The sequence below is a fragment of the Pseudophryne corroboree genome, chromosome 2, assembly GCF_028390025.1.
Source record: "Pseudophryne corroboree isolate aPseCor3 chromosome 2, aPseCor3.hap2, whole genome shotgun sequence".
Classification (NCBI taxonomy): domain Eukaryota; kingdom Metazoa; phylum Chordata; class Amphibia; order Anura; family Myobatrachidae; genus Pseudophryne; species Pseudophryne corroboree.
The window spans coordinates 1,042,783,722-1,042,809,595 of NC_086445.1; the positions used below are offsets into that span (position 1 = coordinate 1,042,783,722).

Genomic DNA, 25,874 nt, shown 5'->3' on the forward strand with positions numbered 1-25,874 from the left:
GCTCTGCAGACCTACATATACTGGCAGTGAGAGAGGAGAGGGAATGCTTTGCAGATTTCTATATACTGGCAGTGAGAGGAGATGGAATGCTCTGCAGATTTCTATATACTGGCAGTGAGAGAGATTAAATGCTCTGCAGACCTACATAAACTGGCAGTGAGGAGACAGAATGCTCTGCAGATCTACACATACTGGCAGTGAGAGGAGATGGAATGCTCTGCAGATCTACACATACTGGCAGTTAGAGAGTAGAGGGAATGCTCTGCAGATTTCTATATACTGGCAGTGAGAGTAGAGGGAATGCTCTGCAGATCTTCACATACTATACTGGCAGTGAGAGAGTAGAGGGAATGCTCTGCAGATTTCTATATACTGGCAGTGAGAGTAGAGGGAATGCTCTGCAGATCTACACATACTGGCAGTGAGAGAGTAGAGGGAATGCTCTGCAGATTTCAATATACTGGCAGTGAGAGAGTAGAGGGAATGCTCTGCAGATCTACACATACTGGCAGTGAGAGAGTAGATGGAATGCTCTGCAGATCTACACATACTGGCAGGGAGAGAGTAGATGGAATGCTCTGCAGATTTCTATATACTGGCAGTGAGAGAGTAGATGGAATGCTCTGCAGATTTCTATATACTGGCAGTGAGAAAGGAGATGGAATGCTCTGCAGACCTACATATACTGGCAGTGAGAGAGTAGAGGGAATGCTTTGCAGATTTCTATATACATGTAGTGAGAGGAGATGGAATGCTCTGCAGATTTCTATATACTGGCAGTGAGAGAGGAGATTAAATGCTCTGCAGACCTACATAAACTGGCAGTGAGGAGACAGAATGCTCTGCAGATCTACACATACTGGCAGTGACAAAGGAGATGGAATGCTCTGCAGACTTACATATACTGGCAGTGAGAGAGTAGAGGGAATGCTCTGCAGATTTCTATATACTGGCAGTGAGAGGAGATGGAATGCTCTGCAGATCTACACATACTGGCAGTTAGAGAGTAGAGGGAATGCTCTGCAGATTTCTATATACTGGCAGTGAGAGTAGAGGGAATGCTCTGCAGATCTTCACATACTGGCAGTGAGAGAGTAGAGGGAATGCTCTGCAGATTTCTATATACTGGCAGTGAGAGTAGAGGGAATGCTCTGCAGATCTACACATACTGGCAGTGAGAGAGTAGAGGGAATGCTCTGCAGATTTCTATATACTGGCAGTGAGAGAGTAGAGGGAATGCTCTGCAGATCTACACATACTGGCAGTTAGAGAGTAGAGGGAATGCTCTGCAGATTTCTATATACTGGCAGTGAGAGTAGAGGGAATGCTCTGCAGATCTTCACATACTGGCAGTGAGAGAGTAGAGGGAATGCTCTGAAGATTTCTATATACTGACAGTGAGAGTAGAGGGAATGCTCTGCAGATCTACACATACTGGCAGTAAGAGAGTAGAGGGAATGCTCTGCAGATTTCTATATACTGGCAGTGAGAGAGTAGAGGGAATGCTCTGCAGATTTCTATATACTGGCAGTGAGAGTAGAGGGAATGCTCTGCAGATCTACACATACTGGCAGTGAGAGAGTAGATGGAATGCTCTGCAGATCTACACATACTGGCAGTGACAGAGTAGAGGTAATGCTATGCAGATTTCTATACACTGGCAGTGAGAGAGTAGATGAAATGCTCTGCAGATTTCTATATACTGGCAGTGAGAAAGGAGATGGAATGCTCTGCAGACCTACATATACTGGCAGTGAGAGAGTAGAGGGAATGCTTTGCAGATTTCTATATACTGGAAGTGAGAGGAGATGGAATGCTCTGCAGATTTCTATATACTGGCAGTGAGAGAGGAGATTAAATGCTCTGCAGACCTACATAAACTGGCAGTGAGGAGACAGAATGCTCTGCAGATCTACACATACTGGCAGTGACAAAGGAGATGGAATGCTCTGCAGACCTACATATACTCGCAGTGAGAGAGTAGAGGGAATGCTCTGCAGATTTCTATATACTGGCAGTGAGAGGAGATGGAATGCTCTGCAGATCTACACATACTGGCAGTTAGAGAGTAGAGGGAATGCTCTGCAGATTTCTATATACTGGCAGTGAGAGTAGAGGGAATGCTCTGCAGATCTTCACATACTATACTGGCAGTGAGAGAGTAGAGGGAATGCTCTGCAGATTTCTATATACTGGCAGTGAGAGTAGAGGGAATGCTCTGCAGATCTACACATACTGACAGTGAGAGAGTAGAGGGAATGCTCTGCAGATTTCAATATACTGGCAGTGAGAGAGTAGAGGGAATGCTCTGCAGATCTACACATACTGGCAGTGAGAGAGTAGATGGAATGCTCTGCAGATCTACACATACTGGCAGGGAGAGAGTAGATGGAATGCTCTGCAGATTTCTATATACTGGCAGTGAGAGAGTAGATGGAATGCTCTGCAGATTTCTATATACTGGCAGTGAGAGGAGATGGAATGCTCTGCAGATCTTCACATACTGGCAGTGAGAGAGTAGAGGGAATGCTCTGCAGATTTCTATATACTGGCAGTGAGAGTAGAGGGACTGCTCTGCAGATCTACACATACTGGCAGTGAGAGAGTAGATGGAATGCTCTGCAGATCTACACATACTGGCAGTGACAGAGTAGAGGTAATGCTCTGCAGATTTCTATACACTGGCAGTGAGAGAGTAGATGAAATGCTCTGCAGATTTCTATATACTGGCAGTGAGAAAGGAGATGGAATGCTCTGCAGACCTACATATACTGGCAGTGAGAGAGTAGAGGGAATGCTTTGCAGATTTCTATATACTGGCAGTGAGAGGAGATGGAATGCTCTGCAGATTTCTATATACTGGCAGTGAGAGAGGAGATTAAATGCTCTGCAGACCTACATAAACTGGCAGTGAGGAGACAGAATGCTCTGCAGATCTACACATACTGGCAGTGACAAAGGAGATGGAATGCTCTGCAGACCTACATATACTGGCAGTGAGAGAGTAGAGGGAATGCTCTGCAGATTTCTATATACTGGCAGTGAGAGGAGATGGAATGCTCTGCAGATCTACACATACTGGCAGTTAGAGAGTAGAGGGAATGCTCTGCAGATTTCTATATACTGGCAGTGAGAGTAGAGGGAATGCTCTGCAGATCTTCACATACTGGCAGTGAGAGAGTAGAGGGAATGCTCTGCAGATTTCTATATACTGGCAGTGAGAGTAGAGGGAATGCTCTGCAGATCTACACATACTGGCAGTGAGAGAGTAGAGGGAATGCTCTGCAGATTTCAATATACTGGCAGTGAGAGAGTAGAGGGAATGCTCTGCAGATCTACACATACTGGCAGTGAGAGAGTAGATGGAATGCTCTGCAGATCTACACATACTGGCAGGGAGAGAGTTGATGGAATGCTCTGCAGATTTCTATATACTGGCAGTGAGAGAGTAGATGGAATGCTCTGCAGGTTTCTATATACTGGCAGTGAGAGGAGATGGAATGCTCTGCAGATTTCTATATACTGGCAGTGAGAGAGGAGATTAAATGCTCTGCAGACCTACATAAACTGGCAGTGAGGAGACAGAATGCTCTGCAGATCTACACATACTGGCAGTGACAAAGGAGATGGAATGCTCTGCAGACTTACATATACTGGCAGTGAGAGAGTAGAGGGAATGCTCTGCAGATTTCTATATACTGGCAGTGAGAGTAGAGGGAATGCTCTGCAGATCTACACATACTGGCAGTGAGAGAGTAGAGGGAATGCTCTGCAGATTTCTATATACTGGCAGTGAGAGTAGAGGGAATGCTCTGCAGATCTACACATACTGGCAGTGAGAGAGTAGATGGAATGCTCTGCAGATTTCTATATACTGGCAGTGAGAGTAGATGGAATGCTCTGCAGATTTCTATATACTGGCAGTGAGAAAGGAGATGGAATGCTCTGCAGACCTACATATACTGGCAGTGAGAGAGTAGAGGGAATGCTTTGCAGATTTCTATATACTGGAAGTGAGAGGAGACAGAATGCTCTGCAGATCTACACATACTGGCAGTGACAAAGGAGATGGAATGCTCTGCAGACTTACATATACTGGCAGTGAGAGAGTAGAGGGAATGCTCTACAGATCTTCACATACTGGCAGTGAGAGAGTAGAGGGAATGCTCTGCATATTTCTATATACTGGCAGTGAGAGAGCAGAGGGAATGCTCTGCAGATCTACACATACTGGCAGTGAGAGAGTAGATAGAATGCTCTGCAGATCTACACATACTGGCAGTGAGAGTAGATGGAATGCTCTGCAGATTTCTATATACTGGCAGTGAGAGAGTAGATGGAATGCTCTGCAGATTTCTATATACTGGCAGTGAGAAAGGAGATGGAATGCTCTGCAGACCTACATATACTGGCAGTGAGAGAGTAGAGGGAATGCTTTGCAGATTTCTATATACTTGCAGTGAGAGGAGATGGAATGCTCTGCAGATTTCTATATACTGGCAGTGAGAGAGGAGATTAAATGCTCTGCAGACCTACATAAACTGGCAGTGAGGAGACAGAATGCTCTGCAGATCTACACATACTGGCAGTGACAAAGGAGATGGAATGCTCTGCAGACTTACATATACTGGCAGTGAGAGAGTAGAGGGAATGCTCTGCAGATTTCTATATACTGGCAGTGAGAGGAGATGGAATGCTCTGCAGATCTTCACATACTGGCAGTGAGAGAGTAGAGGGAATGCTCTGCAGATTTCTATATACTGGCAGTGAGAGTAGAGGGAATGCTCTGCAGATCTACACATACTGGCAGTGAGAGAGTAGAGGGAATGCTCTGCAGATTTCTATATACTGGCAGTGAGAGTAGATGGAATGCTCTGCAGATTTCTATATACTGGCAGTGAGAGGAGATGGAATGCTCTGCAGATCTACACATACTGGCAGTGAGAGAGTAGATGGAATGCTCTGCAGATTTTTATATACTGGCAGTGAGAGTAGATGGAATGCTCTGCAGATTTCTATATACTGGCAGTGAGAGGAGATGGAATGCTCTGCAGATTTCTATATACTGGCAGTGAGAAAGGAAATGGAATGCTCTGCAGACCTACATATACTGGCAGTGAGAGAGTAGAGGGAATGCTTTGCAGATTTCTATATACTGGCAGTGAGAGGAGATGGAATGCTCTGCAGATTTCTATATACTGGCAGTGAGAGAGGAGATTAAATGCTCTGCAGACCTACATAAACTGGCAGTGAGGAGACAGAATGCTCTGCAGATCTACACATACTGGCAGTGACAAAGGAGATGGAATGCTCTGCAGACCTACATATACTGGCAGTGAGAGAGTAGAGGGAATGCTCTGCAGATTTCTATATACTGGCAGTCAGAGGAGATGGAATGCTCTGCAGATCTACACATACTGGCAGTTAGAGAGTAGAGGGAATGCTCTGCAGATTTCTATATACTGGCAGTGAGAGTAGAGGGAATGCTCTGCAGATCTTCACATACTGGCAGTGAGAGAGTAGCGGGAATGCTCTGCAGATTTCTAAATACTGGCAGTGAGAGTAGAGGGAATGCTCTGCAGATCTACACATACTAGCAGTGAGAGAGTAGAGGGAATGCTCTGCATATTTCTATATACTGGCAGTGAGAGAGTAGAGGGAATGCTCTGCAGATCTACACATACTGGCAGTGAGAGAGTAGATAGAATGCTCTGCAGATCTACACATACTGGCAGTGAGAGTAGATGGAATGCTCTGCAGATTTCTATATACTGGCAGTGAGAGAGTAGATGGAATGCTCTGCAGATTTCTATATACTGGCAGTGAGAAAGGAGATGGAATGCTCTGCAGACCTACATATACTGGCAGTGAGAGAGTAGAGGGAATGCTTTGCAGATTTCTATATACTGGCTGTGAGAGGAGATGGAATGCTCTGCAGATTTCTATATACTGGTAGTGAGAGAGGAGATTAAATGCTCTGCAGACCTACATAAACTGGCAGTGAGGAGACAGAATGCTCTGCAGATCTACACATACTGGCAGTGACAAAGGAGATGGAATGCTCTGCAGACCTACATATACTGGCAGTGAGAGAGTAGAGGGAATGCTCTGCAGATTTCTATATACTGGCAGTGAGAGTAGAGGGAATGCTCTGCAGATCTACACATACTGGCAGTGAGAGAGTAGATGGAATGCTCTGCAGATTTTTATATACTGGCAGTGAGAGTAGATGGAATGCTCTGCAGATTTCTATATACTGGCAGTGAGAGTAGATGGAATGCTCTGCAGATTTCTATATACTGGCAGTGAGAAAGGAAATGGAATGCTCTGCACACCTACATATACTGGCAGTGAGAGAGTAGAGGGAATGCTTTGCAGATTTCTATATACTGGCAGTGAGAGGAGATGGAATGCTCTGCAGATTTCTATATACTGGCAGTGAGAGAGGAGATTAAATGCTCTGCAGACCTACATAAACTGGCAGTGAGGAGACAGAATGCTCTGCAGATCTACACATACTGGCAGTGACAAAGGAGATGGAATGCTCTGCAGATCTACACATACTGGCAGTGACAAAGGAGATGGAATGCTCTGCAGACCTACATATACTGGCAGTGAGAGAGTAGAGGGAATGCTCTGCAGATTTCTATATACTGGCAGTGAGAGGAGATGGAATGCTCTGCAGATCTACACATACTGGCAGTTAGAGAGTAGAGGGAATGCTCTGCAGATTTCTATATACTGGCAGTGAGAGTAGAGGGAATGCTCTGCAGATCTTCACATACTGGCAATGAGAGAGTAGCGGGAATGCTCTGCAGATTTCTAAATACTGGCAGTGGTAGTAGAGGGAATGCTCTGCAGATCTACACATACTGGCAGTGAGAGAGTAGAGGGAATGCTCTGCAGATTTCTATATACTGGCAGTGAGAGTAGAGGGAATGCTCTGCAGATCTACACATACTGGCAGTGAGAGAGTAGATGGAATGCTCTGCAGATCTACACATACTGGCAGTGACAGAGTAGAGGTAATGCTCTGCAGATTTCTATACACTGGCAGTGAGAGAGTAGATGAAATGCTCTGCAGATTTCTATATACTGGCAGTGAGAAAGGAGATGGAATGCTCTGCAGACCTACATATACTGGCAGTGAGAGAGGAGAGGGAATGCTTTGCAGATTTCTATATACTGGCAGTGAGAGGAGATGGAATGCTCTGCAGATTTCTATATACTGGCAGAGAGAGAGATTAAATGCTCTGCAGACCTACATAAACTGGCAGTGAGGAGACAGAATGCTCTGCAGATCTACACATACTGGCAGTGAGAGGAGATGGAATGCTCTGCAGATCTACACATACTGGCAGTTAGAGAGTAGAGGGAATGCTCTGCAGATTTCTATATACTGGCAGTGAGAGTAGAGGGAATGCTCTGCAGATCTTCACATACTATACTGGCAGTGAGAGAGTAGAGGGAATGCTCTGCAGATTTCTATATACTGGCAGTGAGAGTAGAGGGAATGCTCTGCAGATCTACACATACTGGCAGTGAGAGAGTAGAGGGAATGCTCTGCAGATTTCAATATACTGGCAGTGAGAGAGTAGAGGGAATGCTCTGCAGATCTACACATACTGGCAGTGAGAGAGTAGATGGAATGCTCTGCAGATCTACACATACTGGCAGGGAGAGAGTAGATGGAATGCTCTGCAGATTTCTATATACTGGCAGTGAGAGAGTAGATGGAATGCTCTGCAGATTTCTATATACTGGCAGTGAGAAAGGAGATGGAATGCTCTGCAGACCTACATATACTGGCAGTGAGAGAGTAGAGGGAATGCTTTGCAGATTTCTATATACATGTAGTGAGAGGAGATGGAATGCTCTGCAGATTTCTATATACTGGCAGTGAGAGAGGAGATTAAATGCTCTGCAGACCTACATAAACTGGCAGTGAGGAGACAGAATGCTCTGCAGATCTACACATACTGGCAGTGACAAAGGAGATGGAATGCTCTGCAGACTTACATATACTGGCAGTGAGAGAGTAGAGGGAATGCTCTGCAGATTTCTATATACTGGCAGTGAGAGGAGATGGAATGCTCTGCAGATCTACACATACTGGCAGTTAGAGAGTAGAGGGAATGCTCTGCAGATTTCTATATACTGGCAGTGAGAGTAGAGGGAATGCTCTGCAGATCTTCACATACTGGCAGTGAGAGAGTAGAGGGAATGCTCTGCAGATTTCTATATACTGGCAGTGAGAGTAGAGGGAATGCTCTGCAGATCTACACATACTGGCAGTGAGAGAGTAGAGGGAATGCTCTGCAGATTTCTATATACTGGCAGTGAGAGAGTAGAGGGAATGCTCTGCAGATCTACACATACTGGCAGTTAGAGAGTAGAGGGAATGCTCTGCAGATTTCTATATACTGGCAGTGAGAGTAGAGGGAATGCTCTGCAGATCTTCACATACTGGCAGTGAGAGAGTAGAGGGAATGCTCTGAAGATTTCTATATACTGACAGTGAGAGTAGAGGGAATGCTCTGCAGATCTACACATACTGGCAGTAAGAGAGTAGAGGGAATGCTCTGCAGATTTCTATATACTGGCAGTGAGAGAGTAGAGGGAATGCTCTGCAGATTTCTATATACTGGCAGTGAGAGTAGAGGGAATGCTCTGCAGATCTACACATACTGGCAGTGAGAGAGTAGATGGAATGCTCTGCAGATCTACACATACTGGCAGTGACAGAGTAGAGGTAATGCTATGCAGATTTCTATACACTGGCAGTGAGAGAGTAGATGAAATGCTCTGCAGATTTCTATATACTGGCAGTGAGAAAGGAGATGGAATGCTCTGCAGACCTACATATACTGGCAGTGAGAGAGTAGAGGGAATGCTTTGCAGATTTCTATATACTGGAAGTGAGAGGAGATGGAATGCTCTGCAGATTTCTATATACTGGCAGTGAGAGAGGAGATTAAATGCTCTGCAGACCTACATAAACTGGCAGTGAGGAGACAGAATGCTCTGCAGATCTACACATACTGGCAGTGACAAAGGAGATGGAATGCTCTGCAGACCTACATATACTCGCAGTGAGAGAGTAGAGGGAATGCTCTGCAGATTTCTATATACTGGCAGTGAGAGGAGATGGAATGCTCTGCAGATCTACACATACTGGCAGTTAGAGAGTAGAGGGAATGCTCTGCAGATTTCTATATACTGGCAGTGAGAGTAGAGGGAATGCTCTGCAGATCTTCACATACTATACTGGCAGTGAGAGAGTAGAGGGAATGCTCTGCAGATTTCTATATACTGGCAGTGAGAGTAGAGGGAATGCTCTGCAGATCTACACATACTGACAGTGAGAGAGTAGAGGGAATGCTCTGCAGATTTCAATATACTGGCAGTGAGAGAGTAGAGGGAATGCTCTGCAGATCTACACATACTGGCAGTGAGAGAGTAGATGGAATGCTCTGCAGATCTACACATACTGGCAGGGAGAGAGTAGATGGAATGCTCTGCAGATTTCTATATACTGGCAGTGAGAGAGTAGATGGAATGCTCTGCAGATTTCTATATACTGGCAGTGAGAGGAGATGGAATGCTCTGCAGATCTTCACATACTGGCAGTGAGAGAGTAGAGGGAATGCTCTGCAGATTTCTATATACTGGCAGTGAGAGTAGAGGGAATGCTCTGCAGATCTACACATACTGGCAGTGAGAGAGTAGATGGAATGCTCTGCAGATCTACACATACTGGCAGTGACAGAGTAGAGGTAATGCTCTGCAGATTTCTATACACTGGCAGTGAGAGAGTAGATGAAATGCTCTGCAGATTTCTATATACTGGCAGTGAGAAAGGAGATGGAATGCTCTGCAGACCTACATATACTGGCAGTGAGAGAGTAGAGGGAATGCTTTGCAGATTTCTATATACTGGCAGTGAGAGGAGATGGAATGCTCTGCAGATTTCTATATACTGGCAGTGAGAGAGGAGATTAAATGCTCTGCAGACCTACATAAACTGGCAGTGAGGAGACAGAATGCTCTGCAGATCTACACATACTGGCAGTGACAAAGGAGATGGAATGCTCTGCAGACCTACATATACTGGCAGTGAGAGAGTAGAGGGAATGCTCTGCAGATTTCTATATACTGGCAGTGAGAGGAGATGGAATGCTCTGCAGATCTACACATACTGGCAGTTAGAGAGTAGAGGGAATGCTCTGCAGATTTCTATATACTGGCAGTGAGAGTAGAGGGAATGCTCTGCAGATCTTCACATACTGGCAGTGAGAGAGTAGAGGGAATGCTCTGCAGATTTCTATATACTGGCAGTGAGAGTAGAGGGAATGCTCTGCAGATCTACACATACTGGCAGTGAGAGAGTAGAGGGAATGCTCTGCAGATTTCAATATACTGGCAGTGAGAGAGTAGAGGGAATGCTCTGCAGATCTACACATACTGGCAGTGAGAGAGTAGATGGAATGCTCTGCAGATCTACACATACTGGCAGGGAGAGAGTTGATGGAATGCTCTGCAGATTTCTATATACTGGCAGTGAGAGAGTAGATGGAATGCTCTGCAGGTTTCTATATACTGGCAGTGAGAAAGGAGATGGAATGCTCTGCAGACCTACATATACTGGCAGTGAGAGAGTAGAGGGAATGCTTTGCAGATTTCTATATACTGGCAGTGAGAGGAGATGGAATGCTCTGCAGATTTCTATATACTGGCAGTGAGAGAGGAGATTAAATGCTCTGCAGACCTACATAAACTGGCAGTGAGGAGACAGAATGCTCTGCAGATCTACACATACTGGCAGTGACAAAGGAGATGGAATGCTCTGCAGACTTACATATACTGGCAGTGAGAGAGTAGAGGGAATGCTCTGCAGATTTCTATATACTGGCAGTGAGAGTAGAGGGAATGCTCTGCAGATCTACACATACTGGCAGTGAGAGAGTAGAGGGAATGCTCTGCAGATTTCTATATACTGGCAGTGAGAGTAGAGGGAATGCTCTGCAGATCTACACATACTGGCAGTGAGAGAGTAGATGGAATGCTCTGCAGATTTCTATATACTGGCAGTGAGAGTAGATGGAATGCTCTGCAGATTTCTATATACTGGCAGTGAGAAAGGAGATGGAATGCTCTGCAGATTTCTATATACTGGCAGTGAGAAAAGAGATGGAATGCTCTGCAGACCTACATATACTGGCAGTGAGAGAGTAGAGGGAATGCTCTGCAGATTTCTATATACTGGCAGTGAGAGAGGAGATTAAATGCTCTGCAGACCTACATAAACTGGCAGTGAGGAGACAGAATGCTCTGCAGATCTACACATACTGGCAGTAACAAAGGAGATGGAATGCTCTGCAGACCTACATATACTGGCAGTGAGAGAGTAGAGGGAATGCTTTGCAGATTTCTATATACTGGCATGAGAGGAGATGGAATGCTCTGCAGATCTACACATACTGGCAGTTAGAGAGTAGAGGGAATGCTCTGCAGATTTCTATATACTGGCAGTGAGAGTAGAGGGAATGCTCTGCAGATCTTCACATACTGGCAGTGAGAGAGTAGAGGGAATGCTCTGCAGATTTCTATATACTGGCAGTGAGAGTAGAGGGAATGCTCTGCAGATCTTCACATACTGGCAGTGAGAGAGTAGAGGGAATGCTCTGCAGATTTCTATATACTGGCAGTGAGAGTAGAGGGAATGCTCTGCAGATCTACACATACTGGCAGTGAGAGAGTAGAGGGAATGCTCTGCAGATTTCTATATACTGGCAGTGAGAGAGTAGAGGGAATGCTCTGCAGATCTACACATACTGGCAGTGAGAGAGTAGATGGAATGCTCTGCAGATCTACACATACTGGCAGTGACAGAGTAGAGGTAATGCTCTGCAGATTTCTATATACTGGCAGTGAGAGAGGAGATTAAATGCTCTGCAGACCTACATAAACTGGCAGTGAGGAGACAGAATGCTCTGCAGATCTACACATACTGGCAGTGACAAAGGAGATGGAATGCTCTGCAGACCTACATATACTGGCAGTGAGAGAGTAGAGGGAATGCTCTGCAGATTTCTATATACTGGCAGTGAGAGGAGATGGAATGCTCTGCAGATCTACACATACTGGCAGTTAGAGAGTAGAGGGAATGCTCTGCAGATTTCTATATACTGGCAGTGAGAGTAGAGGGAATGCTCTGCAGATCTTCACATACTGGCAGTGAGAGAGTAGAGGGAATGCTCTGCAGATTTCTATATACTGGCAGTGAGAGTAGAGGGAATGCTCTGCAGATCTACACATACTGGCAGTGAGAGAGTAGAGGGAATGCTCTGCAGATTTCAATATACTGGCAGTGAGAGAGTAGAGGGAATGCTCTGCAGATCTACACATACTGGCAGTGAGAGAGTAGATGGAATGCTCTGCAGATCTACACATACTGGCAGGGAGAGAGTAGATGGAATGCTCTGCAGATTTCTATATACTGGCAGTGAGAGAGTAGATGGAATGCTCTGCAGATTTCTATATACTGGCAGTGAGAAAGGAGATGGAATGCTCTGCAGACCTACATATACTGGCAGTGAGAGAGTAGAGGGAATGCTTTGCACATTTCTATATACTGGCAGTGAGAGGAGATGGAATGCTCTGCAGATTTCTATATACTGGCAGTGAGAGAGGAGATTAAATGCTCTGCAGACCTACATAAACTGGCAGTGAGGAGACAGAATGCTCTGCAGATCTACACATACTGGCAGTGACAAAGGAGATGGAATGCTCTGCAGACTTACATATACTGGCAGTGAGAGAGTAGAGGGAATGCTCTGCAGATTTCTATATACTGGCAGTGAGAGTAGAGGGAATGCTCTGCAGATCTACACATACTGGCAGTGAGAGAGTAGAGGGAATGCTCTGCAGATTTCTATATACTGGCAGTGAGAGTAGAGGGAATGCTCTGCAGATCTACACATACTGGCAGTGAGAGAGTAGATGGAATGCTCTGCAGATTTCTATATACTGGCAGTGAGAGTAGATGGAATGCTCTGCAGATTTCTATATACTGGCAGTGAGAAAGGAGATGGAATGCTCTGCAGATTTCTATATACTGGCAGTGAGAAAGGAGATGGAATGCTCTGCAGACCTACATATACTGGCAGTGAGAGAGTAGAGGGAATGCTCTGCAGATTTCTATATACTGGCAGTGAGAGAGGAGATTAAATGCTCTGCAGACCTACATAAACTGGCAGTGAGGAGACAGAATGCTCTGCAGATCTACACATACTGGCAGTGACAAAGGAGATGGAATGCTCTGCAGACCTACATATACTGGCAGCGAGAGAGTAGAGGGAATGCTCTGCAGATTTCTATATACTGGCAGTGAGAGGAGATGGAATGCTCTGCAGATCTACACATACTGGCAGTTAGAGAGTAGAGGGAATGCTCTGCAGATTTCTATATACTGGCAGTGAGAGTAGAGGGAATGCTCTGCAGATCTTCACATACTGGCAGTGAGAGAGTAGAGGGAATGCTCTGCAGATTTCTATATACTGGCAGTGAGAGTAGAGGGAATGCTCTGCAGATCTTCACATACTGGCAGTGAGAGAGTAGAGGGAATGCTCTGCAGATTTCTATATACTGGCAGTGAGAGTAGAGGGAATGCTCTGCAGATCTACACATACTGGCAGTGAGAGAGTAGAGGGAATGCTCTGCAGATTTCTATATACTGGCAGTGAGAGAGTAGAGGGAATGCTCTGCAGATCTACACATACTGGCAGTGAGAGAGTAGATGGAATGCTCTGCAGATCTACACATACTGGCAGTGACAGAGTAGAGGTAATGCTCTGCAGATTTCTATATACTGGCAGTGAGAGAGTAGATGGAATGCTCTGCAGATTTCTATATACTGGCAGTGAGAAAGGAGATGGAATGCTCTGCAGACCTACATATACTGGCAGTGAGACAGTAGAGGGAATGCTTTGCAGATTTCTATATACTGGCAGTGAGAGGAGATGGAATGCTCTGCAGATTTCTATATACTGGCAGTGAGAGAGGAGATTAAATGCTCTGCAGACCTACATAAACTGGCAGTGAGAGGAGACAGAATGCTCTGCAGATCTACACATACTGGCAGTGACAGAGGAGATGGAATGCTCTGCAGACCTACATATACTGGCAGTGAGAGAGTAGAGGGAATGCTCTGCAAATTTCTATATACTGGCAGTGAGAGGAGATGGAATGCTCTGCAGATCTACACATACTGGCAGTTAGAGAGTAGAGGGAATGCTCTGCAGTGGAGGGCCGCTGACACTAGGTGCGCACTGGATATTACGGAGTCTTTCGTGCAATGTGTAAGGGATTGTGGGCCTGGTGCAGAACTGGACGCAACTTTGCCCTGAATTGCAGTCATGTGTTTTACCATTGCCTAACTCAGCTTCTCTAATATATATGATGCAATTCTCAGTCTTGTGCACAATATATATATATATATATATATATATATATATATATACATACACAGTTTATAAGAACTGTCAGACGGCATCAGCAGTGATTTCACAATCAGCCAATCACAAGTGACTATGGGCGTGATGCACTAAGCAACAGCAGTACATCCCGCCACTTACCGCACTGATGGTAATCGCATATGTACTAACATGATTAGTATTGCAGTATTGCTCTTCCGATAAGAGCTGTTGTTTGCGATCAGCGCCGGGCGCTCTACATTTGGGTTTCGGTCCCGGGAGTCGTCTGCGCATGCGGGGGTTGCTGGGAGGGATCTGATTGGAGTAACAGGTCCACACAGAAATGGTGTATGAGAAGTTTTTTAGTTGGTGTCATTTTCTGTTTCATCATATCCTGTATCATAACAGGCTAACGCTGCTCCTTACTTCTATGGGGGGAATTTAAGTGTTTTGCGCGCCGGTAACCAGTGTGGAGACGTGTACTCTCACCATGCTTCGGTTCTATTACCAGTCGCAGTCCGTGTGGACGGGAAATAGCCTAAAGCTGGGAGAACACGTAAGACACAGACGCGTACCTCGTGTGCGTGTTTGGAGAAGGATTCTGCACTTGATAACATGCGTTCCGTCTTATCCTCCAGCTCGCCCAGCCTCTGTCCTCTCTCATCCAGGGCTATCCGAGCTCGGTATAAATCTCCGGCCACTCCGGTCGCCGCTCCTTTTACCCCCTCTATGCCGCCCTGTCCTGGGATATGCTGTGCCAGGCTGCGAGAGGCTTTACCGGCGGAGGCTTCACCAACTGCAAGAGAGGAAGATGATCAGGTCATGCAGAGCCTGCACCCTCACCCCTGACACACGTACATTACTGTTCTAGGTGTGACATAGCTCCATATTATTACTGTATTACCGCTGTACCGTCATGTGACACAGCGCCACAGAATAAACCAATCGCATCACTCCCTGCCCTGTTATACTGTGGTCAGAAGCGGGAGAACCCACGAAACACGTAATACTGGGGCGAGGGTTACCATAGAGTGGTGGGGTAGATAATGCTGGGGATTTTTTTTGCCAGTGGGCGAACTATTTCTGATGGGGGGTAGGAAGTAATTTTACAAAAGGAGCCTATGAGGTTTTTTGGGGGGAGGAATGAAACCCCCACCTAGGTATATATTATTTTTGATATATTTTATGAAAAAAAAAAGACTTTAGACTTTTTTAAATAACACCCCCCCCCCCCCCCCCAACAATTTCTGAGCATTTTGTTTGCAACAAAATTTGTCACTGAAGTTGTTAATGCTGAGGAGCGGTCAGGATACAGTGACAGTGGGGCTGGGAGGGAGCGAGGTCGCCCATTACCATACCACAATGTGGACAGGAGTTACGGGAGGTCCCCAGGCTGCACACACACCGGATGGAGCACGGCATAACACCCGATGTCACATCTTATTGTACTTTCATTATCACTGACACACGTTCTCCAGACTGATACACAGTACTCTCCCACATTACTAGAGCAGCTCATTCCACTGTGCTACCTACATAGCTCCTCTCTGTCAATGGTCTGTCCGCTTCCACCAAACAGTCCTTTCAGGAAGCCCCTGTTCTGAGCTTCTGGAGTCTCCACCAGCGAGAAGAGGTCTCCGAGCATGTCCTGGGTGAGGGGGAGACAGAACAGGTAGGGTGTCAGTGTGAGCGGTGCCTACAATAAGGTATGTATGTGCGTATGGGGCACTATGTGCATAGGGTAAGAGGAAATAGGCAGGTAGGTGCACAGTCCTCCCACCTCAGACAGACTCCTAGCCCTTAGACCAGCAGCATCCGGACCCCCTGGATTACAGTAAAACAGACCACGTGGAAGGGGTGCGGAATACTGCTATGGAATAAACCAGCACTGAGAATACCCACGGGTTATCACAGTATAATAGTAGTCACCTATACCACATGCCCCAAACTATCCTGGAAGTGGTAATTAACCCAAAACGCCACCTCTAATTGAGTTGGGAGTTTTCTAATTAAAATAGGTTGTTTCACATCCAGAAGTAGCTGCCTAACCCAATAAAGGCTCATTATTAGTATTATTATTATTATCCTTTATTCAAATGGCGCCACAAGGGATCTGCAGCGCCCAATTACAGAGTAAACAAATAAGAAAAACATGAAGACAGTGATTTACAGTTCTAAGGCAGGATAATCCTATATATTCCCTAGGTAATATAAATCCCCCCGACCGTCTCAGTGATAATTATATTACTAATGATGCATAGTTTCTCTATACGTACACACTGTCACCTCTTTACATACAGTACTACCTAGATTTTTATGTCGCTGTTTTATTGTTTCCATATGTTTATTAACAACATAATAAAGGTTGCGCTTTATATCACGTGCACCAAATCCCAGACAGTTCTCTGAACAGAAATCATCCTACATATTCATCACATTTCATTGGGAGCTATTTAGCTCCACACGTTGCAGAGCAATCACCACAGTATAAGTGACAATGCTTTATTGGAATATTACTGGATGAATACGGTCATTTATTAAGCGAGTTATCGCTCAACTACTGTGACTGCACCAGTAATGAAATCATTAGAGTCACCGCTATCTGCTGGGGACAGATCACACCGGTGCTTCATGTGTAGGAACTGCTGGGGAGATATCACACCGGTGCTTCATATGTAGGAACTGCTGGGGAGATATCACACCGGTGCTTCATGTGTAGGAACTGCTGGGGAGATATCACACCGGTGCTTCATGTGTAGGAACTGCTGGGGAGATATCACACCGGTGCTTCATGTGTAGGAACTGCTGGGGAGATATCACACCGGTGCTTCATGTGTAGGAACTGCTGGGGAGATATCACACCGGTGCTTCATGTGTAGGAACTGCTGGGGAGATATCACACCGGTGCTTCATGTGTAGGAACTGCTGGGGAGATATCACACCGGTGCTTCATGTGTAGGAACTGCTGGGGAGATATCACACCGGTGCTTCATGTGTAGGAACTGCTGGGGAGATATCACACCGGTGCTTCATATGTAGGAACTGCTGGGGAGATATCACACCGGTGCTTCATATGTAGGAACTGCTGGGGAGATATCACACCGGTGCTTCATGTGTAGGAACTGCTGGGGAGATATCACACCAGTGCTTCATGTGTAGGAACTGCTGGGGAGATATCACACCGGTGCTTCATGTGTAGGAACTGCTGGGGAGATATCACACCGGTGCTTCATGTGTAGGAACTGCTGGGGAGATATCACACCGGTGCTTCATGTGTAGGAACTGCTGGGGAGATATCACACCGGTGCTTCATGTGTAGGAACTGCTGGGGAGATATCACACCGGTGCTTCATATGTAGGAACTGCTGGGGAGATATCACACCGGTGCTTCATATGTAGGAACTGCTGGGGAGATATCACACCGGTGCTTCATGTGTAGGAACTGCTGGGGAGATATCACACCGGTGCTTCATGTGTAGGAACTGCTGGGGAGATATCACACCGGTGCTTCATGTGTAGGAACTGCTGGGGAGATATCACACCGGTGCTTCATGTGTAGGAACTGCTGGGGAGATATCACACCGGTGCTTCATGTGTAGGAACTGCTGGGGAGATATCACACCGGTGCTTCAAGTGTAGGAACTGCTGGGGAGATATCACACTGGGGCTTCATGTGTAGGAACTGCTGGGGAGATATCACACCGGTGCTTCATGTGTAGGAACTGCTGGGGAGATATCACACCGGTGCTTCATGTGTAGGAACTGCTGGGGAGATATCACACCGGTGCTTCATGTGTAGGAACTGCTGGGGAGATATGACACCGGTGCTTCATGTGCAGGAACTGCTGGGGAGATATCACACCGGTGCTTCATGTGTAGGAACTGCTGGGGAGATATCACACCGGTGCTTCATATGTAGGAACTGCTGGGGAGATATCACACCGGTGCTTCATGTGTAGGAACTGCTGGGGAGATATCACACCGGTGCTTCATGTGTAGGAACTGCTGGGGAGATATCACACCGGTGCTTCATGTGTAGGAACTGCTGGGGAGATATCACACCAGTGCTTCATGTGTAGGAACTGCTGGGGAGATATCACACTGCTGCTTCATGTGTAGGAACTGCTGGGGAGATATCACACTGCTGCTTCATGTGTAGGAACTGCTGGGGAGATATCACACTGGTGCTTCATGTGTAGGAACTGCTGGGGAGATATCACACTGGTGCTTCATGTGTAGGAACTGCTGGCTAGATATCATGCTGGGGCTTCATGTGTGGGAACTGCTGGGGAGATATCACACTGGTGCTTCATGTGTAGGAACTGCTGGGGAGATATCACACCGGTGCTTCATGTGTAGGAACTGCTGGGGAGATATCACACCGGTGCTTCATGTGTAGGAACTGCTGGGGAGATATCACACCGGTGCTTCATGTGTAGGAACTGCTGGGGAGATATCACACCGGTGCTTCATGTGTAGGAACTGCTGGGGAGATATCACACCGGTGCTTCATGTGTAGGAACTGCTGGGGAGATATCACACTGCTGCTTCATGTGTAGGAACTGCTGGGGAGATATCACACTGCTGCTTCATGTGTAGGAACTGCTGGGGAGATATCACACTGGTGCTTCATGTGTAGGAACTGCTGGGGAGATATCACACTGGTGCTTCATGTGTAGGAACTGCTGGCTAGATATCATGCTGGGGCTTCATGTGTAGGAACTGCTGGGGAGATATCACACTGGTGCTTCATGTGTAGGAACTGCTGGGGAGATATCACACTGGTGCTTCATGTGTAGGAACTGCTGGGGAGATATCATGCTGGGGCTTCATGTGTAGGAACTGCTGGGGAGATATCACACTGGTGCTTCATGTGTAGGAACTGCTGGGGAGATATCACACCAGTGCTTCATGTGTAGGAACTGCTGGGGAGATATCACACCGGTGCTTCATGTGTAGGAACTGGTGGGGAGATATCACACCGGTGCTTCATGTGTAGGAACTGCTGGGGAGATATCACACTGGTGCTTCATGTGTAGGAACTGCTGGGGAGATATCACACTGGGGCTTCATGTGTAGGAACTGCTGGGGAGATATCACACCGGTGCTTCATGTGTAGGAACTGCTGGGGAGATATCACACCGGTGCTTCATGTGTAGGAACTGCTGGGGAGATATCACAGTGGGGCTTCATGTGTAGGAACTGCTGGGGAGATATCACACCGGTGCTTCATGTGTAGGAACTGCTGGGGAGATATCACACCGGTGCTTCATGTGTAGGAACTGCTGGGGAGATATCACACTGGTGCATCATGTGTAGGAACTGCTGGGGAGATATCACACCGGTGCTTCATGTGTAGGAACTGCTGGGGAGATATCACACTGGTGCTTCATGTGTAGGAACTGCTGGGGAGATATCACACCGGTGCTTCATGTGTAGGAACTGCTGGGGAGATATCACACCGGTGCTTCATGTGTAGGAACTGCTGGGGAGATATCACACCGGTGCTTCATGTGTAGGAACTGCTGGGGAGATATCACAGTGGGGCTTCATGTGTAGGAACTGCTGGGGAGATATCACACCGGTGCTTCATGTGTAGGAGCTGCTGGGGAGATATCACACTGGTGCTTCATGTGTAGGAACTGCTGGGGAGATATCACACCGGTGCTTCATGTGTAGGAACTGCTGGGGAGATATCACACCGGTGCTTCATGTGTAGGAACTGCTGGGGAGATATCACACTGGGGCTTCATGTGTAGGAACTGCTGGGGAGATATCACACCGGTGCTTCATGTGTAGGAACTGCTGGGGAGATATCACACCGGTGCTTCATGTGTAGGAACTGCTGGGGAGATATCACAGTGGGGCTTCATGTGTAGGAACTGCTGGGGAGATATCACACCGGTGCTTCATGTGTAGGAACTGCTGGGGAGATATCACACCGGTGCTTCATGTGTAGGAACTGCTGGGGAGATATCACACTGGTGCATCATGTGTAGGAACTGCTGGGGAGATATCACACCGGTGCTTCATGTGTAGGAACTGCTGGGGAGATATCACACTGGTGCTTCATGTGTAGGAACTGCTGGGGAGATATCACACCGGTGCTTCATGTGTAGGAACTGCTGGGGAGATATCACACCGGTGCTTCATGTGTAGGAACTGCTGGGGAGATATCACACCGGTGCTTCATGTGTAGGAACTGCTGGGGAGATATCACAGTGGGGCTTCATGTGTAGGAACTGCTGGGGAGATATCACACCGGTGCTTCATGTGTAGGAGCTGCTGGGGAGATATCACACTGGTGCTTCATGTGTAGGAACTGCTGGGGAGATATCACACCGGTGCTTCATGTGTAGGAACTGCTGGGGAGATATCACACTGGTGCTTCATGTGTAGGAACTGCTGGGGAGATATCACACTGGTGCTTCATGTGTAGGAACTGCTGGGGAGATATCACACCGGTGCTTCATGTGTAGGAACTGCTGGGGAGATATCACACTGGGGCTTCATGTGTAGGAACTGCTGGGGAGATATCACAGTGGTGCTTTATGTGTAGGAACTGCTGGGGAGATATCATGCTGGGGCTTCATGTGTAGGAACTGCTGGGGAGATATCACACCGGTGCTTCATGTGTAGGAACTGCTGGGGAGATATCACAGTGGGGCTTCATGTGTAGGAACTGCTGGGGAGATATCACACCGGTGCTTCATGTGTAGGAGCTGCTGGGGAGATATCACACTGGTGCTTCATGTGTAGGAACTGCTGGGGAGATATCACACCGGTGCTTCATGTGTAGGAACTGCTGGGGAGATATCACACTGGTGCTTCATGTGTAGGAACTGCTGGGGAGATATCACACTGGTGCTTCATGTGTAGGAACTGCTGGGGAGATATCACACCGGTGCTTCATGTGTAGGAACTGCTGGGGAGATATCACACTGGGGCTTCATGTGTAGGAACTGCTGGGGAGATATCACAGTGGTGCTTTATGTGTAGGAACTGCTGGGGAGATATCATGCTGGGGCTTCATGTGTAGGAACTGCTGGGGAGATATCACACCGGTGCTTCATGTGTAGGAACTGCTGGGGAGATATCACAGTGGTGCTTCATGTGTAGGAACTGCTGGGGAGATATCACACCGGTGCTTCATGTGTAGGAACTGCGGGGGAGATATCATGCTGGGGCTTCATGTGTAGGAACTGCTGGGGAGATATCACACCGGTGCTTCATGTGTAGGAACTGCTGGGGAGATATCACAGTGGTGCTTCATGTGTAGGAACTGCTGGGGAGATATCACACCGGTGCTTCATGTGTAGGAACTGCGGGGGAGATATCATGCTGGGGCTTCATGTGTAGGAACTGCTGGGGAGATATCACACTGGGGCTTCATGTGTAGGAACTGTGCTAAGCAAGCACAGTTTTTATCTTCTACAGCACACAATAAAGACTGGATTGTCTGCAGCTGACGCGTTTCATTACTCAGCATGTGTGCGCTTACCTGCAGACTGTCGCACATCACCTGGCTGTAAGTGATTCTTTGGATCTCGCTGGGAGAGCACAGGTACAGCGCTTGCCCGCCATTGGTGAAGCAGAATGTCCTCGCTATTCTCATGTCCGTTAATGGCAAGTAATTGACATCTAGCAGAGGACGGAGGCTGGGGAGGCTGGAAGGACAAACGCCATGATATAATAATAAGGGTTTTGCTCCGTTACAAAGTACAAGTCATGTTGCTATTGTTCTATAGTTTATTTTTCATCATAAATGTGTTGGTTGCAGCAACGCTACACCACAGAGTCTGCAGACATTCCAGCATCTGGCCACAATATATGGTCGCAGGCTACAGGTGTCCGCATGCCGGGATGCGTCTGCTGCATGTGACAGGAAATGCGCAGCTTTGTATTTAGCGATTATCACGTATGTCGCTGGCATGTACATGTAAGATGTCACAAACAATACAGTGGTGCGCCTTCTACTGCGCTATCCGCCAGTTTGAGGTATTAAGTTAATGGTCACTCTTCGCAACTACAATGAAGTCCCAAACATGAGGAGGGGTGACTTTCAACAGTTCAAAATAGTTCATGCAGAGTAGTATATTGGAGCCTATACGGATGGTAATTGATAGATGTAGGTCATATGTGGGTACGCACCGTACTTACATGTGCGGTGTTGCACGAACTGTTCATAAAGGTATCTTTCTCCTCCTTCCGTGTCGTGGGTTCCCTTGCTCTTCTTTCCTTTTTTCTCCTCAATCGCCGCTCATAAACGGAGAAGGGCAGAAGGGGGGGTGCAAAGAAAAACCGGATGGTGTAATACGTTCAATGTGCAATAGTCAGGGTGATGTATGTGTAGCTAAGAAATCGGTATTATATCTGTAACATACCCAACTTACATCAAAATAAGCGGGTTGTTCATATAAAGGTATCTTTTCAAAAGTACTGATGAAAAAAGAGGGTCATGCGTACCCCGAACTCACGTTCTGCAAATACCGCACAGGCACATCAAGGTTTCTTTAGTGGGTTATTTCCTGTTCGTCCCTTTCTGTGTTGTTATCAAGGCCACAAGATACTCGAATCCTCATAAAAGAGAAGAGTGAAGGGATACGTGGACCCCAATGGTGTAATACGTTCGATATATGGCTACCAAAAAGGTGTGCAGGGAATAAGGAGGTGATACAAGATCTGGGACGTACCAAACTTACATAGACATAAGACAAGATAATCTTATAAAGGTATCTTTCAAAAGTATTGATAGTGTGGGGGTGATGCGTACCCCGAACTCACGTTCTACAGATGTTGTACAGGCACGTCACGGTTTCTTTAATGGATCCCTTCCTTTTTCTTCTTCTATACTGTCGCTGAGGCCACAGGATACACAAACTCTCACAAAGGAGAAGGTTTCATGATAATGTATCCATTTATTGTAAATAAAATATTTTTTATGTTTGTTTTTAAAAAAGTTCTCATAAAATTATCAAAATTATCCAGATATCAGATATATGAAATGAGTCACCATATACATAACAAAGGATCACAATCCAATATTGGGAGGTAGTTATGGAAAAACAAACACAGACCTGGGGTGTGGTAACTCCGGACTCCCACACTCCAAACGGCTGTTCTCCTGGATATTGGGTGGTAAAGGAGGAACACCCCAATATCCAGGAGAACAGCCGTTTGGAGTGTGGGAGTCCGGAGTTACCACACCCCAGGTCTGTGTTTGTTTTTCCATAACTACCTCCCAATATTGGATTGTGATCCTTTGTTATGTATATGGTGACTCATTTCATATATCTGATATCTGGATAATTTTGATAATTTTATGAGAACTTTTTTAAAAACAAACAAAAAATATTTTATTTACAATAAATGGATACATTATCATGAAACCTTCTCCTTTGTGAGGGTTTGTGTATCCTGTGGCCTCAGCGACAGTATAGAAGAAGAAAAAGGAAGGGATCCATTAAAGAAACCGTGACGTGCCTGTACAACATCTGTAGAACGTGAGTTCGGGGTACGCATCACCCCCACACTATCAATACTTTTGAAAGATACCTTTATAAGATTATCTTGTCTTATGTCTATGTAAGTTTGGTACGTCCCAGATCTTGTATCACCTCCTTATTCCCTGCACACCTTTTTGGTAGCCATATATCGAACGTATTACACCATTGGGGTCCACGTATCCCTTCACTCTTCTCTTTTATGAGGATTCGAGTATCTTGTGGCCTTGATAACAACACAGAAAGGGACGAACAGGAAATAACCCACTAAAGAAACCTTGATGTGCCTGTGCGGTATTTGCAGAACGTGAGTTCGGGGTACGCATGACCCTCTTTTTTCATCAGTACTTTTGAAAAGATACCTTTATATGAACAACCCGCTTATTTTGATGTAAGTTGGGTATGTTCCCGATATAATACCGATTTCTTAGCTACACATACATCACCCTGACTATTGCACATTGAACGTATTACACCATCCGGTTTTTCTTTGCACCCCCCCTTCTGCCCTTCTCCGTTTATGAGCGGCGATTGAGGAGAAAAAAGGAAAGAAGAGCAAGGGAACCCACGACACGGAAGGAGGAGAAAGATACCTTTATGAACAGTTCGTGCAACACCGCACATGTAAGTACGGTGCGTACCCACATATGACCTACATCTATCAATTACCATCCGTATAGGCTCCAATATACTACTCTGCATGAACTATTTTGAACTGTTGAAAGTCACCCCTCCTCATGTTTGGGACTTCATTGTAGTTGCGAAGAGTGACCATTAACTTAATACCTCAAACTGGCGGATAGCGCAGTAGAAGGCGCACCACTGTATTGTTTGTGACTGTTCTTTTTGGAGAGAGAGTGACATCTCCTTGTGCGCCTTCACCGCAGCTGTCTGTGGGCGCAGTAGTTATTCACCCCTGTGTTTTGTTTAGTACATGTAAGATGTGTCTGTGTGTGTCCCACGGGCCTGATGCCAGCTTCCGATGATAATGACGGCTGACACACTATGTATACATTGTATCTACAGATGAAGATACAAGAAAAAAAGAGAAGAAAGAATTCGAAATGCCCTATGGTGGTGCACACAGTCTTGTATTAAGATATAAATTTTATTGAATTATATGTTAAAACCAGCGAATATTAAAAGGAAAGTAGAATCGTGTAAATAGAAAAGAAATAGTGTTTAAAATAAAAGTGCTGCGCACTAGATGTCATCGGATTCGCTCATGTATTGCTAGCAAAATCTATAGATGGTCATGAGTGTGTCAAAAATATTCCATGTCTATGTGTGTTATATTATACTTTTTAGATAGCTGAGAAAGCTGCAAGAATAAATGTCCCACAAATTAATTGTATTCCTTCCCAGGATTCCAGATGTGAGATCGTTGAAACCAAATTCCAGATATCAACTTATGTGGTGCTAATGATTTACTATATATTTTGCTGAATTGTCTCTCAATAAACTGATCAGAATGCTAAATGTGTACTGTGTCTCTCTGTATCTCAGAGTTAATATACAAGCTCAGTCATAAGGTCTCAGTAATGTCTGTGTGTTCTAGCTCCATGAGCAGTGTTGTATCCACTGACAAAGGAGCATATGAAACATTCAGATACAAATGTATCCACTAAGGGGAAACAGTTATTAAGCTCTGACAGTATCCAATCTTTCTCTGACGTCCTAGTGGATGCTGGGACTCCGTAAGGACCATGGGGATATAGCGGCTCCGCAGGAGACAGGGCACAATAATAAAAGCTTTAGGATCAGGTGGTGTGCACTGGCTCCTCCCCCTATGACCCTCCTCCAAGCCTCAGTTAGATTTTTGTGCCCGACGAGAAGGGTGCAATCTAGGTGGCTCTCCTGAGCTGCTTAGAATAAAAGTTTAAGTTAGGTTTTTTAT

At 46.0% G+C, this 25,874-nt stretch overlaps 1 protein-coding gene across 9 annotated transcripts in view; it reads right to left on the minus strand.

The window, feature by feature from the left end:
• The window catches only part of STXBP5L (syntaxin binding protein 5L), a 619,515-nt gene that overhangs the window by 11,531 nt on the left and 582,110 nt on the right, over positions 1 to 25,874 (minus strand). For all 9 annotated transcript variants that reach the window (XM_063956843.1, XM_063956842.1, XM_063956846.1 and 6 more), the window contains 3 exons: positions 21,976 to 22,141; positions 16,011 to 16,122; positions 15,050 to 15,270 (listed from right to left, as the gene is read on the minus strand). In XM_063956843.1, the coding sequence (XP_063812913.1) occupies positions 15,050 to 15,270; positions 16,011 to 16,122; positions 21,976 to 22,141 (499 nt within the window). The remainder of the gene's footprint in view (positions 1 to 15,049; positions 15,271 to 16,010; positions 16,123 to 21,975; positions 22,142 to 25,874) is intronic.